Consider the following 14,542-nt stretch of genomic DNA (forward strand, 5'->3'; position numbering starts at 1 on the left):
GAAGAAGACCGGGTGAAAAGCTCTGGAGGCATCGAGTGGATTAAAAGACCCTTAAAAAAAAATGTAAGTCACAAAATATATTCCAGACGAAGTCCACTTTTTCTGCAGCTTTCAGCCGCGTCATATAGCGTGTGATGGTTCTCAAGAATGGCCGTTCAGCCAACTTGGACCGAAAGTCCTAAATGTGCAAAGTTTTCCACATCAACAGATCCCTCTCTGTGGCCGGTGAGCAGACTCCTCCCTCTGATGAAGACCCTGTGATATGGTTGAGAGCTCTGGAAGCACATACTCTGCCTTGACTGGAAAGAAAGTTCCTGCACCCAGGCCCGGATCTGGATCCCTTCCAAAGTGCAATCGCCTGCAACCGTGGCCAAGACCAAACCTTTGGCAAACAATTTCGTGCAAATCCATCCATAACTTTTTTTGAGACAAATCCCCACACGCATTTTACAGGTGAGCCAATTGCGAGGCCCGCCCGAGTTTCAACTGACGACTGTTCTGTATTTCCATCGCATGTAGGAAATACTTGACCTTTACGTCCGTCGATATCCATGTACGCATTTAAAGATTTATCCACACACACACACACACACACACGGATCCATGCACGCATTTTACAGATTTGTCTACACGTGTACAGGTTTCAATGCGCACGACAAATCTCATTACACATTTTTTCATATGTGCACACAGATCGCAATCGCAAATCTCAGAGAACATCGGCGTATTATTTTTACACCGATGACGTACACAGCTCTACACACACACACACACACACAACTCTTTGAGTCAAAGCTCCTTGGGCCTTCGCTCAGTAACTTTCATTTGTCCGATTTTCAAGCCAGGACAGTCGGCCTGCAGAGTCGGCCTGCAGAGTCGGCCCGCTCTTTCGGTGCGGCACAGGGCCGATGCATTTTGTACCCAATGCTTTTCACCCTGTTTAATGGATACAGCTGCCGGCTGCATCTGGAAACACTGAGGCCGAACCTAAAAAGGTCAAAGCCAAAAAAAAAGTGTGCGAAGAGGCCAAGAGCTCTGTGGAGCTGCAGAGCTGGGTCACTCTGAGGTGAGGCCTCGAAAAAAAGGCTGCGTAAGAAAAAATAGGAATTTGTTCGCGGCAACAACGCATCGTCCCCCCCCTCAGAAAAAGGACATTTCACAACAGTGTTTATCTAACTTCCAATTGATTGGTTTGTTAAGTAGACTGTGTTTGTCTTACACCAGGCAGACTGCATTAGCCTGCTTTGGGCTTACTGGTGTTTTGTACCGTCCCATTGCACCGTTCAAATAAACGTACATTCTCAAGATTGGGGTTTGTGAGCTGTTTTTTTTTTCTTTTCTTCCCCGTACGACAGCTGAAGAGGAAAAAGTTCAGACATTAGATCAGGTTTGTTCTGCAGCAGTAGTTCATGAGAATTTCCGTCTGAGTTAAGGCAAGATAGAGAAATCAGTCAATCAGTCAGTCAAAATGTATTTGTAGGCTTTTCATAAGAAGGGTTAAACACAAAGTGCTTTACAGAATAAAAGCAAAAGAAGTTAATAATATCCCCCAACCTAATTTCCCAAACATAAAAATCTCTGTAAAAAAAAATAAAAATACTGGAGCTGAGGAAACGCTATCTTAAATGTATGCAAAACAAAGATAAAGATCAAGTAAAATTAAAATACTAAAAGTGAGATGTATTGAAGTGAATAAAACCAGAAATAAGTTAGTTATTGAAAGGAAAACAATCCACATGTTAAAAATGTAATGAAAGAGTCGTAAAACAGTCAAGGTGTTGAATAAATGGGCAAATTAAAAGCCACAATACAAGGGACACAAACCCGTGACACTGAAACCTAACTACACTATTTAACTATTGTATAAAAATATACTTTATTGATTTTAATGGATAGTACCTAATGTAAAATATCAGATAAAAGCAGAATTGACTATAATTTTGCTGCTCTTGTATATATGAAATATAATAATTACATAATTTGTAACAAGAATTACACCTCCCAGATGGCGCACTGGGTGAAGGATGGTGTAGTCTGTGGCCCCCCCCCCCCCCCCCCCCCCCCCACAGCCGAAGAGTCACGTAGTGTGAACAGGACACCGACTGAAAGCCTCGCGATCAGAAGACAGCACGTCGTACAGAGATTTGAAAATCGTTCAGTGTGTCTCAGGCATTATTAGAATACTTCACACAGATGTCTAATAGGATTAAATTATGAACTGATGACATTTCATTTGAAAACGGTCAGAGGTCAACTTCACCACGACGTTAGGGAGGAGGATCAACGCACTCCGGATTTGACATTTGGCTGCCATAAATGTCTGGGTGGCTAATTTCATGGCAACCTGCATCCAAACAGTTGACGAGATATGAGAGGCGCACCGACCGACCCACAGACACAACATGTCCACCCCTGGAGCCATGTGGCACGGCCCAGTCAGAAGATCGGTGCAATTTATCAGCGTGTAGACGTAAATAAACACATGTTTGTCGGCGGCAGCGTTGGTGATCCCCCCCCCCCCCCCCTCCTCACAGAAACCAGGAGGCTCCTCCCCCTCCTCCTCCCCCTCCCCCTCCTCACCCCCTCTCCCCCAGCTGGAGCTGTCAATCAAACTGGACAGCTGATGCTGTGCAGATCTGCACATGTGCACTTGTGTCCTCTATGGGGCACAGCCAGCATATGTTACCACCCCATTTACACACCTTTAGAAAACACGTTTGAGATCGTGTTTTAAACAATAGCATCGGCAGAAAATTATTATTTTTTTTTTTTTCCTGATGCCTCTCACTTCTTCTCCTCCTAAGGCATTCAGTGTCCACCATGTCTCCAAACAGGGTTGTCTCTCCTTCCTCCCCCCACCGGTGCCTACAGATATTTATAGCGGAATCGTCTGTCAGCCCTGTCCTGTTGCTTATCTGCGTGTGTGTGTGTGTGTGTGTGTGTGTGTGTGTCACTCTATTTCTGACTGTATTGCTGCATGCCCCACTCAGTCTGTCTTGCCTGGGCGTGCTGTGTGACTCAGTGGTGGTGTTTGTGGGACAGCGGGACTCTCACTTGGCTCTCACCTGGATTTACCATTAGCCATCTGGATCTTTTAGCCACTTCTTTGCCATTTTCGAAAGGTATGCCGCTGCGTCTTCCGCGTGTCTGTCGGGCCAATGTGCACAGACGGTTAGAGATATCAACGACACCTTCTAGGTTTTTATTTATAGACGGTTTGTCTGAAAAAGAGGGGCCTGGCAGGGCCCGTGTGGTACAAGAACTGGGGTGTGATTCGACATTGGCTCCAGACAGAACATAAGGCCGGCTGATTGTTTTGATTTTTATTGTGTGTCTCTGGAGTTTCCTCATGAGTAAAAAAAAACTTCAATTCGTATGAATTATGTACTGTTGGTCATTCAGGAACTGTAGCAGAACTATTCTTGTTTACTTCAACCTGAATCGTGAGTTGTTGTTTTTTTTGCAGACGTCCCTCACTTTGAGAAGGAGTTGCCCTCATTCTCCTGAAACTAGTTGTTGTGTTGTTTACAGGAACCGACACCACCAGTCACCTAATGTGATGCTTACAGCAGAAATTATTAACAATAGTAATAAATATAAAACAGGTTATTGTGCTCTGTGGACATTTGTGCAGATACAAATTTGGGGAAAAAAATGAATAAAAATAACCTACAAATAAAATACCGATCAAATAATTGGATTTCAACATGAAAATACATTATGTAAATAAAATAAATGAATTAATTGATACATTTTGTGGGACCAGAAACAATTAATAAAGGGTAAAGTCAATTCTGAAGACCACCGGTATTTGTGCGAGGAGGCCAAAACAGGAGTAATATGAATTGAAAATAATTTTTTTTTAAATTATTATATATTAGAATCATAGCCTCTTGAGCGCAAAATTGACTTAAGAAAGAGAAAGAAATTCAGTTGACATTACAACATAACAGTGATAAAACATGTTTCTGACTGCAGATGACTTGACGCAGTTGTAACATATAAAGTGAAAACAGTAGTGGGTCAAGAATAAGTCCCTGGGGGACACCACAAGTAATCAATGTGCTGCCAGACAAGGCATTTCTTACAGGCGGAAAAAATAGTTTCACTTAGTTTAGACTAGAACCATGCGTTTTTCTAGTAAATCGATTACTATACATCAACCAGCTGTAATAAAGACAGCACAGAGGTCTGATGATATTAAGTTGTTTTTATGTTCAGAAAATGGATTTGTCTCTGTCAACCCCTCATATTGGTTGACATTTCTCTGATAATCTGTTCACTGTTCACTAACTGCTCAACATGCTGTTTTTTCAGGGCTTGGTAGAGAGCAAACTGCTAGAAAATACAGTTATTAGGGCTCAAGAATGACAAGTGCAATTACCCTATTGTAATGCCAGTAATTGTTTTTTGCCCCCCAATCAATCGCATTTTTTAGGGGCTTAACAAAAACTCACAAAAGTTGTATGTGTGTAATGGGTCTTGTACATGGGCTTGGCTACATGCGGCCCTGCGACATGTTCCACCTAGAATTTCTAACCCTAACCCTAGGTCCTAGATGCATGAAAATTGCTGACCACATCATGCCCAGATGTACAAAAGAAGTTTAACTCATACCTTAAACCCAGCAGGAAGTCAGCCATTTCTAAATTATTGGTCATTTTTGCTGAATTAAAGCCATTCTACGTTAACAAAGTCCTTCTACAGAATTGATCAGACCGACTTTGACAATCAGTGTATACAATCCAGAAATCTCCGCGGTGAAGATAGTCAGAGTATTTTGATTCATTGTCAGTGGCGTGGCCTTGAATTTTGATGAATTTTGATTATTCGCATTGAAACAGGAAGTTGTTGTATTTTGAGAGTACATTTATCAGATTTGCCTCAAATGTCACATATGTGATAAGAGTCCTGGCCTGAAGACATCTACATGAAAATATACAGTCATTGCCATAGTACCACCTATTGCACACTGGAAATTACATGTTATATGCTTTCACATACCCCATATGGTGGTTATACACCACGAAAATGTTTTACTAATTGCATTGAGGTGACAAATATGATCACTTCCTGGATGATGTTCACCGTAATGTGCAACTGGAATTGGGTTTTGTTTTTGGAGTGCTGTGAGAGCGGACCTTAATGGAAAAGTTGTGGGCTGAAACTAACTGATGGATGCTAAAAGGCTCCATAGAGCTGAGAGGAATTGCAAAATGTACAATCATTCTCTGTAACACCGTCTCTCGGTGGGTTTGCATCCATCTAAATTCATGTACATTTTCCGGAAACATACGAAAAAACTCCCTCAGACTAATGCATGACAGTTTTTTCATGCTTGGCTGAGGTGGAAACGGTTGTATATTGATACAGTTTGATTTGACCATAGACTGTATATAAAAATGTATGTAGCCCCCGGGTCCAGAAAATGAACCCAATGCCGAAGTGCCTGAAGCCTGTATTCTTTGTAATGACCAGTAGAAGGTGACGCCACTGCAAAAAGAAGTCAGTTCCTAAAGAAATCTATTAGTAATTGACTCTACTTCTCACTCGATTTATAACATCAGTAAACATTTTCCTGAGGACGTTATGGTTCAATCTCTAATTTCAAGTCTTCTTCAATCCAGCATGATGTTCATTTTCGTAAATGATGGTCCCATTAGAGTAAAGAAGGACAATGAAGCACAGTAAGCATTGGAGCGTGGATACTGGGTGATTGACAGCTGGCCCGTCCAATCAGTGCATGTTTGCAGGTATAGCTGGGCGTCCTGGGTCATCCTCTTCTACTTCGGATTTAATAATTCAGGTTACGTCGAGGCTACAAAATGGCAGTTCACAAACCAATGGGTGAAAAAAAAAAGTGCAATGGCGACAGACTCAGTGAATAAACGCTGACAAAACATGAAGCCTGTGACCTGAACGCCACTCGTCACTTTCCAGTGAGGAGAAGATATCATCAGGTGTGTGTGTGGAGCGACTCCCACAGTCCGAGCACATGCAGATCGGGGTCAGGTTGAAGGTTCATTGGAGACTCTAAATTGACCGTGGGTGTGAATGTGAGAGGGAATGGTTTGGCTCCAGCCCCTGACCCTTAAAAAAGGATATAGATGATGGATGGATGGATGGGCTTACATTTGGTTAGAAACCTCCTTTCACATGAATGATCCATTGTGAATTGAAATATTGATGAGCGCAACTTAAAGCCTCGCCGCATCATTTTCCGCCACTTTTGTGTTTGCGTTTAATACTCTATCAGCTTCCATTGTAATGCTGCGGATACAGGAAAGAAGAGCAGTGGTTGGAAACAAACTGAGAGGAAAAAACGAAGAAGCTGAATACGTGACTTGAATAAGTGACAACAGAGACTCTCGGCCTCTTGACGGACGGATGAGGAGATGGTTTCTCGAAAAGATAACGGCGCCTCACTGGACAGAGAGCTGCGGGGAGACGTCTCGGTAATGGAAAACCGTATCACCGTGACGTGGTGTTCGTGTGACAACTCAGCCGCTCTCCCTGACTGATTTGCTCTGATGGAATGAAATGCTCTGTCTTGCTGAACAATCTCCAAGTTGAAAAGCAGATCTGACTCGTTTCAGAGAGAGAGAGAGAGAGAGAGACGCGAAAGATTCTCATTTTTTCTCTACGAGCGTCTGTCACCGTCTTCGCTTTTTAACTGTCTCTCTCCTTTGTCAGGTTGTGTGTCATCCTCTGTGTGCCCACACACACACACCACCACCGCCGCCGCCGCCGCCGGCTGCCGCTGCCGACGCTGCCACTCTGAGATCACTTCTGGCTGACATCTGTGTGACCCCCCCCATCCCCCCAACACACATCCCTGAACCCCCCCCCCCCCCCCCCCCCCCCCCCCCCCCCCCATCCCCCCACCCCCTGTGCAACCATGGCCCTGTCTTCACGTTTGAAGCTGTGGGAACAGAAGGGAGGTGCACATGTGCTGCATGCTGCGTGGATTAACTCATAATGTTGACCGTGTGTGTGTGTGTGTGTGTGTGTGTGTGTGTGTGCATTATGAGTTAGCGTTGATCAGTGAGTGGACAGATCATGTCTCTGTGAAGTCTGCATGCCGTGACCGATGTGTTGGTCACCCTGCCTGTTTGGAGGTACGACTAAAGCCCAAAATATCCCCCCCTCCCCAGACCCAGGGTATGAACTGGACCAGCCCAGAGTGCACCTGGGCTGGGGTTAGAACAGCCCTATGACAGTTCTGTTCTGAATGGTCTGGCCGAACTATCTTCATTTGAGTTAACCCCCTAACCACTAACCGCTAAAAAACAAATCCGACAACTTTGTGATCGCTATATCTGAATGTTTCTCCAGATTCCAAATTTGTAGTTGTATTTTATCTATTACTTAACCCTAGACCCCGTATATTATTCCCCCGGAGTTACCGTACCAGGAGGTTTAAGCTGGACAGGAGAGATATAGTCTGGTAGATATAGTCTGGTTCAATATATCAATTCTGACGGAAAAAAAGCAATGCAGACTTATTCATGAAAACCACAAGTTGATATTTGCGTTGATATTCCATACTTCAACCCCATCACAATTTTAAATCAAAATGACTGCGACGGAAAAAAAGCAACCTTGTGTAATTCAAACTTTGTCCACAATTTCAGAGTCCAGGGAAATGTAGTGCTTTCATTCCACCGCGTTCGCAAAAGCTGTTCGGAGTCTGACGCGTTCAGATGTTGATCCTGAGTCGCCGATGCTCCGGAAGCATGTTGACTGCTGTAGCTGCTCCAGGTTCCGTGTAGGCAGCTCTCGCCACTTGGCAGAAAACCTTGGCAGGACTCCCAGGCAGTAATCTCCAGCTAACAAGACCGGGCCCCGATCTTAATGCATGGGGCCGAGGGCCATCGCTGCGTCGTCCATTGTGCCCGTAGAGATTCACCTGTTTGAACCAATGAAAAAGACCATTTTGCCCCAAAATAAGGTTTAAAGTGATGTTGAGGACTTTTCTGTTCAGAGTTCTTGAAAAGGTTGATTGTTCTCAACGAACATCTCTGTTTTAACGACGCTATATACAGTTCATATATATATTTTCATATATATATATGTATATATATATGGCCCGTCCGAAGGGTCACCAGATAAAACTAAAGGGGTCGTGAGTTATTCGTGGAAGAGGACAGAAGGAAAAAGGTTCTAATATATACAATTCTATTAATAACATATAAAGGCAATTCACAAACTGTGTGAGAGGCTCAGAGGGGAAATCTCTTTGGTGGAGCTGAAAGCAGCGCAGACGTGTGAAGCAAGTTGAGGAGATTTAATCCAACTGTCGGTCGACAGCAGATAATCAACAACTTTTTGCGGTGACTTTTTGGCTATAACAGCACCTTTAACTGTAATGTGTATTGCACAGAATGCAAATGTTTTACATATTCTATATTTTCCATTGATTATAACTTTCGGTCTGTATTTCTGTTCTTGGTGGGAGCGACTGTAACAAAACCCAATTTCCCACAGAGATCAACAACGTATTTCTGATTCTGATTCTGATTTTGCTCATCGTTCAGGCAAAACTACAAAGTGGCTTGTAGACTTGTAGAATTTCAACACTTGCTTACTAAATATCAAAGTAAAGCGAGTGCTGTTTGGTGATGACATTTATTAAATATACAAGTAAAGCTGCTATTAATTGTAACTGGTTTTATTGTGCAGTTGCAGCATTTTGTGAAAGCACAACTATGTAGACAATTGTGGGATGAAGGTAACATTAAAACGTAGCTTAAAAAAGGGGAAGACAGCGACAAAAGATTGTAATTTCTTTTTCATTCCAAAGTCAGTGTGCGCCGTGTCTATTAAAGTAAAGAGTTGAGAGTTTGGGCCGTTGTCCAAAAGTAAACTCTTCCTCTAAAAATCGTTTCTATCGAACTCCTGAAACAGATCAGATGAAGTTCATGGCACATGATATTGGCGATGAATTATTATTGGCTGATGCTGACAAACAAACTCAATACGCATGCACACACACACATCCATTCAGATTGTCTCCGCTCATTGCCTGCTCATGACCGTGTTAGGGCAGCATCACCCTCACACAGGCCAAAGTGTTATAATTAGGCATTGCTCGGGCCAGTTCCTGTCCAGGTTTTCTCATGATTGCAAACTGCAGCTTGTCAAAGAATGTGAAACAGCTGTCCTACTGACCTTCATCATATTCCCCATTGTGTGAGCCGGTAACAGCTATTAGTGAAATGTCAGGCCTCTGGCCACCGCTCTGGCTCGGCACTTCTGCCTTCCTCATGATGCTCGTCATGGCCGCTGACTCATATGTCTCCCTACAGCTGGGAGTGCGCACACTGTAAAACTTTTTTCAAATTATGCACAGTTACAGTCTGGATATGACAGATATTTCCGGTTCTCATGGAGACAGCAATTAAGATTGTTCCAAGGCGACCCACTCGCAGAGCCCTGCAGAGATTCAGTAAAGGCCACATCATGCCCTCAGCGTGAAAACGCTAATGTGGCGGATACATAGAATCCACTCAATCCAAAGTATGATGAATTTGTCTTCTCTTTCATCTCAAGCGGTATTTAGCCATGCAGGTAGTTTTATGTCTAGCCTTTGAGACGTCTGCCTGCGAACCGTGTCTCCTCGAGATTATATCTATAAATCACTGCCGTCTTTTGGGGGTAATGTGATTGGTGGTCATGGTCGTGGTGGATGATGGTCAGGCTTAGACAAGCACTTTGGATAAGGTTAGTGAGAGATTGTTGATGGAAAAACTTTTGCCTTGAATTTAAATTTTTGAGAGTCACTTTTTGGAAATTTATGAAGACCACAGCCTTTTTCTAAAACATGTATTTATATATATATATATTTAAAACAATATAATCATGAAAAAATAGGTCACAGCTCCCCCTTCTGCTCCTGCGTCATGGTGATGAATAATGTGCCAGAGAAGAGTCTTTGCAGATCATTATGATGCGTGAAGTGAATTTGACCTATCACTCTGATATAAAATGTTATCATTTAATCCTCTTACCCATTTTTCTTCTGAAAACGTGTCATAATTAGTGCATCAATCCCTGAGATTTGTCAAAAATGTAATAAATAAAGGAGTTCCCTCCTGAGATATCGTGTCCAGCGGGATTCATCCATTAAATGAACGGTTATGTAAATACATGTTGAATGTCAGATGGTTGCATGGCTGCGCAACATGAATTCCATTTAATAAATCAAAACCTGAACTCCTCTATTTCGTGTGAACTTTTCATGCGACAGGGATATAGAGAGGAACATCTACATAGATTCTCTAGGTTTTTATGTGATTATATACTGTACTCAGCATGCAGAGCAAATACTATTCAGATCCGACAATGATTTGCTGTTTCTCTCCCGCTCTGCCCGACCAATTCGATCACACCACAGATCAAGGAGGAGAAACAGCCCGTGGCCACGGCCGTCGCTCCACCACCGGCTCTGTCTGCGGTGCCGGGCGGCTTCCTCAAACAGCTGGTCAGAGATTCCGAGAAGGAGACCAAACACAAAGAGCCAGAGGTCAAAGAGGAAAAACCTGTGAGTGCTTTCGTATTTGTTTTCGGTTCCAGATCAGATCTGGCCAAGCTTCCTCAAGAACCATGTAACCTGTCTGGTGTTGTTATGCCGCCTGCAGGTGGAACTCATGAGTTTTGTGATTATGACCATATAAGACTACAGGCTATGATGGATGACCCGTCTCCGTACAAACTGGGGTGAGGTCCAATTGTCAAATTGGCTTAGGAAGTTTCCTAAATCTTGACGTGACCCGGAAGTATTTGATCAGCAGCCATGATAGGAGCTGTTTGGATTCTCTAAATGCATAGGAACGGTGCTTCAATGCTTCCTTTCCTATCTCCTTTAGCATAGGGTACACTGGAGCTTCCTATGTGAGAGGAAAGGAGATATAGACGCCCCACAATGCATTGCGGCAGCGATATTTAACGTGATGCACCATGCACTTAGGTAAATGATTCAATCTGAACTAGAAGTTGAAGAAGTAGAAGAGTATGAATATGACCCAGAAGTGACGCACGTTATCATGTCAGTTACTGTTACATATGAATCGGTGGTAAAACACTGAAACATGCTGATGGAGCCCCCGCGTTTATTGTAGTCCATCTTCGGTAATGTGTAGTTTCACCACGGCAGACGCATCAATAACATCCGCCGTCGCGTGACGACGTAGTTTAGTGAAAGTGGAGTCGGATTCTCTGAGCAGCGCTGTCGGCTTTTCCTAAGTCCTATGAGTCGTCCTTGACCTCATGACCTTTTCCACTGAGGTCAAGGAATAGTAGATAGGACAAAGGCGAGAGCTAAATGAATGCAATGCAACGTAATGCATGACTACTCATGGTTGGGAGCCGATGCACACGCTCGACCAATTGCGAGCAAGCCCTCAGCTGTCAATCATGACATTTCACACCTTTTTTTTTTTTTAAGCATCAAATGACGAATATGTCAAATAAAACCTGAACATCACTCTGACAACAACTAGTCCTACCGAAAACTTACAGAAACCATCTGGTAGAAAATGTATTCGACTCATCATTTTAAGTTGGGTCCCTATCCCATTTGCTAACATGGAGGAGGTGGAGTTTATGTCCTGTACTGCAGCCAGTCACCAGGGGGCGATCCTGAGGATCTTTTGGGGAAGCTGTACATCGTCCATCTCTGAAATAAGGGTCGACGGTTACGACATTGGGAGGCCAGGTACAGGTGGTTAAGTTGTGAGAACATGGCTGCCAGGTCACGGCGACCATTACTTTCGGTGTCTAGGAACCAGAAAGCCACAGGCGCGCGCGTTTGCCTTTTGCCCAGTAACAGCCAAACATTTCACTCTTGGCGTGGCCCTCTTGGATTTTTATTTCAATAGAAACCCTAAGTGCTCAATAGCTACCCTTTCCCTGTTCATTGGCTTTTCGTACAGACTAAATAATCGACATAAAACATGTTAAGTAGTGAACTGAGCTGCTAAGCAGCTGCTTGTTGGGACTTCATATTTTTACTGTACAGGCATAGTGGGATCAGTTTTCCCATCCAGCTCCTTCTTTAGGGGCTGACGCAATTCCTGAATTTCTCCCCCTGCAGCCAAACAAACTGAGCGACAACCTGGTGCAACAGTTCCTCCTCCCAGATCAGACTCCTCCGATCCTCGAGGCCGAGATGGCCCTCCGGGCGGAGCAGCTCCTCAGCAGCAGCAGCAGCAGGCAGGGATGCGGCGCGACCCAGTCGAGCGGCAAGTCCCCGACTCAGAGGTTCATCTTCACCCCGGAAGCCGACGGCAAACATCAAACCAAGCGCGAGGTGACGCCGGAGCCGCCGGTGGTGCAGCAGCAGCAGCAACAAGACGCGAGGTCGGAGAAGGCGAGCGGGAGGACGCCGCGGGCCGAGCCGGAGGAGGACAGGGTGGGCGGGGTGAAGCAGGCGGAGCTGGAGGACGGGATGGAGGAGAGGCTGGAGCCAGAGGGAAGGCAAGCAGACACAGCTGTGACAGAGCATAATAGAGAGGTGTGTAGTCATCATTGACATTATGGAGGAACCCTGGATTCATTATAGATCTTTTCACTTCATCATAGCCAATAAATGAGACGAAATGAATTTGTAAAAGCAATTCCATGCAAATGATTTCATTTATCATTAGTAAGATGCATGAAGTCCTTGGGTTCAAGTTATCGGCAGCTACGTGTGGCCAGGGACTGGATCAACATAAACTAAAGTGTCAAGTCATGGAATGTGGACGGCGAGAATGTGTCCCCTACAGTTTTTGGAAACAGTGGAGCTCTGCAGGGCTCAAAAGAACGATATCAGCCAGTGCGATAGACACACAATACTTGTTAGTAGGAGACATTCGCGGTTGGAGAAGTCTTTTCATGGGTTTTTTACTCTGTTGAATAAATCTGTACATCTGTCCAATTGAAACCAGGAGCTTCACCATAAGTGCGGTCAGCTTGTTTGTGCGACAGCTTACGCTGACACATGCACAAAGGGCATATGACATCACCGACAGGTGACCGAGTGGAAGTGAAATAACAGATTTCTCAAGGTTTGACGTGTACCTGGCAGTGGAAACATTTGGGTTAGTGAAAGAGCGCAACAAAACACAGGTCTGAGTAAAAAGTTACAACTCATACCTTTTGAAAATACCGGATATGTCTTCAATTATTGCAACAGCTAATGTGTATGTATCGGTACTTGCAGAAACCGTCTGCACAGAGGATGCGGCACAGGTATTCCCCAATTGACTCTGTCCTCCTGTCGTGTCCTCGTCTCTCTCTCTCTCTCAGGTGAGGGACGTGTGGTACGAAGCTGGAACTGTGTGGTATGTCCAAAAGGATGGTTTCAACCTCGGTAAGAAATGAGAACATCACTACCCAACACACACACACATACACACACACACACACACACACACACGAACAGCTCAATTTGAAGCACGTTTAACATGCTTGCTTGGATATATTAGTTCTCTTTACATATTAACAAACAAAAAGGAGCCACCAACATACCGAATAAATGCCTATTTACATATCTACTAAGCCTTGAACGACATTCCGGCAAAATATTTTTATGTTGATTGATTATATTTTAATTAACAGTTTAACGTTCAATTCGTTTTGAACGGTGCTGACCATAAAACATTCTGCCAAAAGTTCTGTGAGAAATAAAACAGCTGTATTCAGTCATGTTGATTATTGGTCTCACTGTTGAGTATGAGGTTTCAGATGCTAGGTCAAGCAAAGTGCATCATGAACAATGCATTATTAATATTTTATTTTGCGAGTGGGGAAAAGATTGTATCAGATTAGTACAGGATCAGTATCGGCAGACACTCAAGGCTGCAGATTATTTTTTGTAATCTGATTTCATAATCCAGATTACATGTAATCCGTGACTACCCAACCCTGCTCATGAGTCACGTAACCCTTTGCCATCGCCACACAGCTACACCTGACACCCCAGTGTCCCTCTACAATCCTCATTCCTTCAAAACCTTTTGCTCCATTTATCCATCTAAGAATAAATAGATCTACACAGAACAGAATGAGGTATATAAACTGCTGTTATCTTTTCCGAGCTGCAATTTATAAACTGTAACACGTGTCGTGACCTCGGTGAGTTCCCTCCAGACTCAGGATGAGCACTTTGTTCTTTGTCATACACTTAAGTCCAAAATAATGTCGTTTAATTCTCATGCCCTGCGCTGCCGGTGCCCGGCTGCCCTGGTGCCCTGGAGCCCGGCTGCCCTGGTGCCCTGGTGCCCGGCTGCCCTGGTGCCCTGGAGCCCGGCTGCCCTGGTGCCCTGGAGCCCGGCTGCCCTGGTGCCCTGGTGCCCTGGTGCCCGGCTGCCCTGGTGCCCGGCTGCCCTGGTGCCCTGGAGCCCGGCTGCCCTGGTGCCCTGGTGCCCGGCTGCCCTGGTGCCCTGGAGCCCGGCTGCCCTGGTGCCCTGGTGCCCTGGTGCCCTGGTGTCCTGGTGCCCTGGTGCCCTGGAACCCGGCTGCCCTGGTGCCCTGGTGCCCTGGTGCCCTGGTGCCCGGC

General features: G+C 44.6%; 1 protein-coding gene across 3 annotated transcripts in view; it reads left to right on the forward strand.

The window, feature by feature from the left end:
• The first annotated feature begins 2,926 nt into the window (after window positions 1-2,926).
• The window catches only part of LOC118301338 (unconventional myosin-XVIIIb-like), a 49,491-nt gene continuing 37,875 nt past the window's right edge, over window positions 2,927-14,542 (forward strand). For 2 of the 3 annotated variants that reach the window (XM_035626751.2, XM_035626752.2), the window contains exons 1-4: window positions 6,851-6,937; window positions 10,397-10,543; window positions 12,095-12,514; window positions 13,291-13,354. In XM_035626751.2, coding sequence (XP_035482644.2) covers window positions 6,899-6,937; window positions 10,397-10,543; window positions 12,095-12,514; window positions 13,291-13,354 — 670 coding nt within the window. In that variant the 5' untranslated portion in view covers window positions 6,851-6,898. Of the gene's footprint in view, window positions 3,123-6,850; window positions 6,938-10,396; window positions 10,544-12,094; window positions 12,515-13,290; window positions 13,355-14,542 lie in introns of those variants that run through there. The other variant, XM_035626753.2, reaches the window with a different exon arrangement.

This window comes from Scophthalmus maximus, chromosome 2 (genome assembly GCF_022379125.1).
Source record: "Scophthalmus maximus strain ysfricsl-2021 chromosome 2, ASM2237912v1, whole genome shotgun sequence".
NCBI lineage: Eukaryota > Metazoa > Chordata > Actinopteri > Pleuronectiformes > Scophthalmidae > Scophthalmus > Scophthalmus maximus.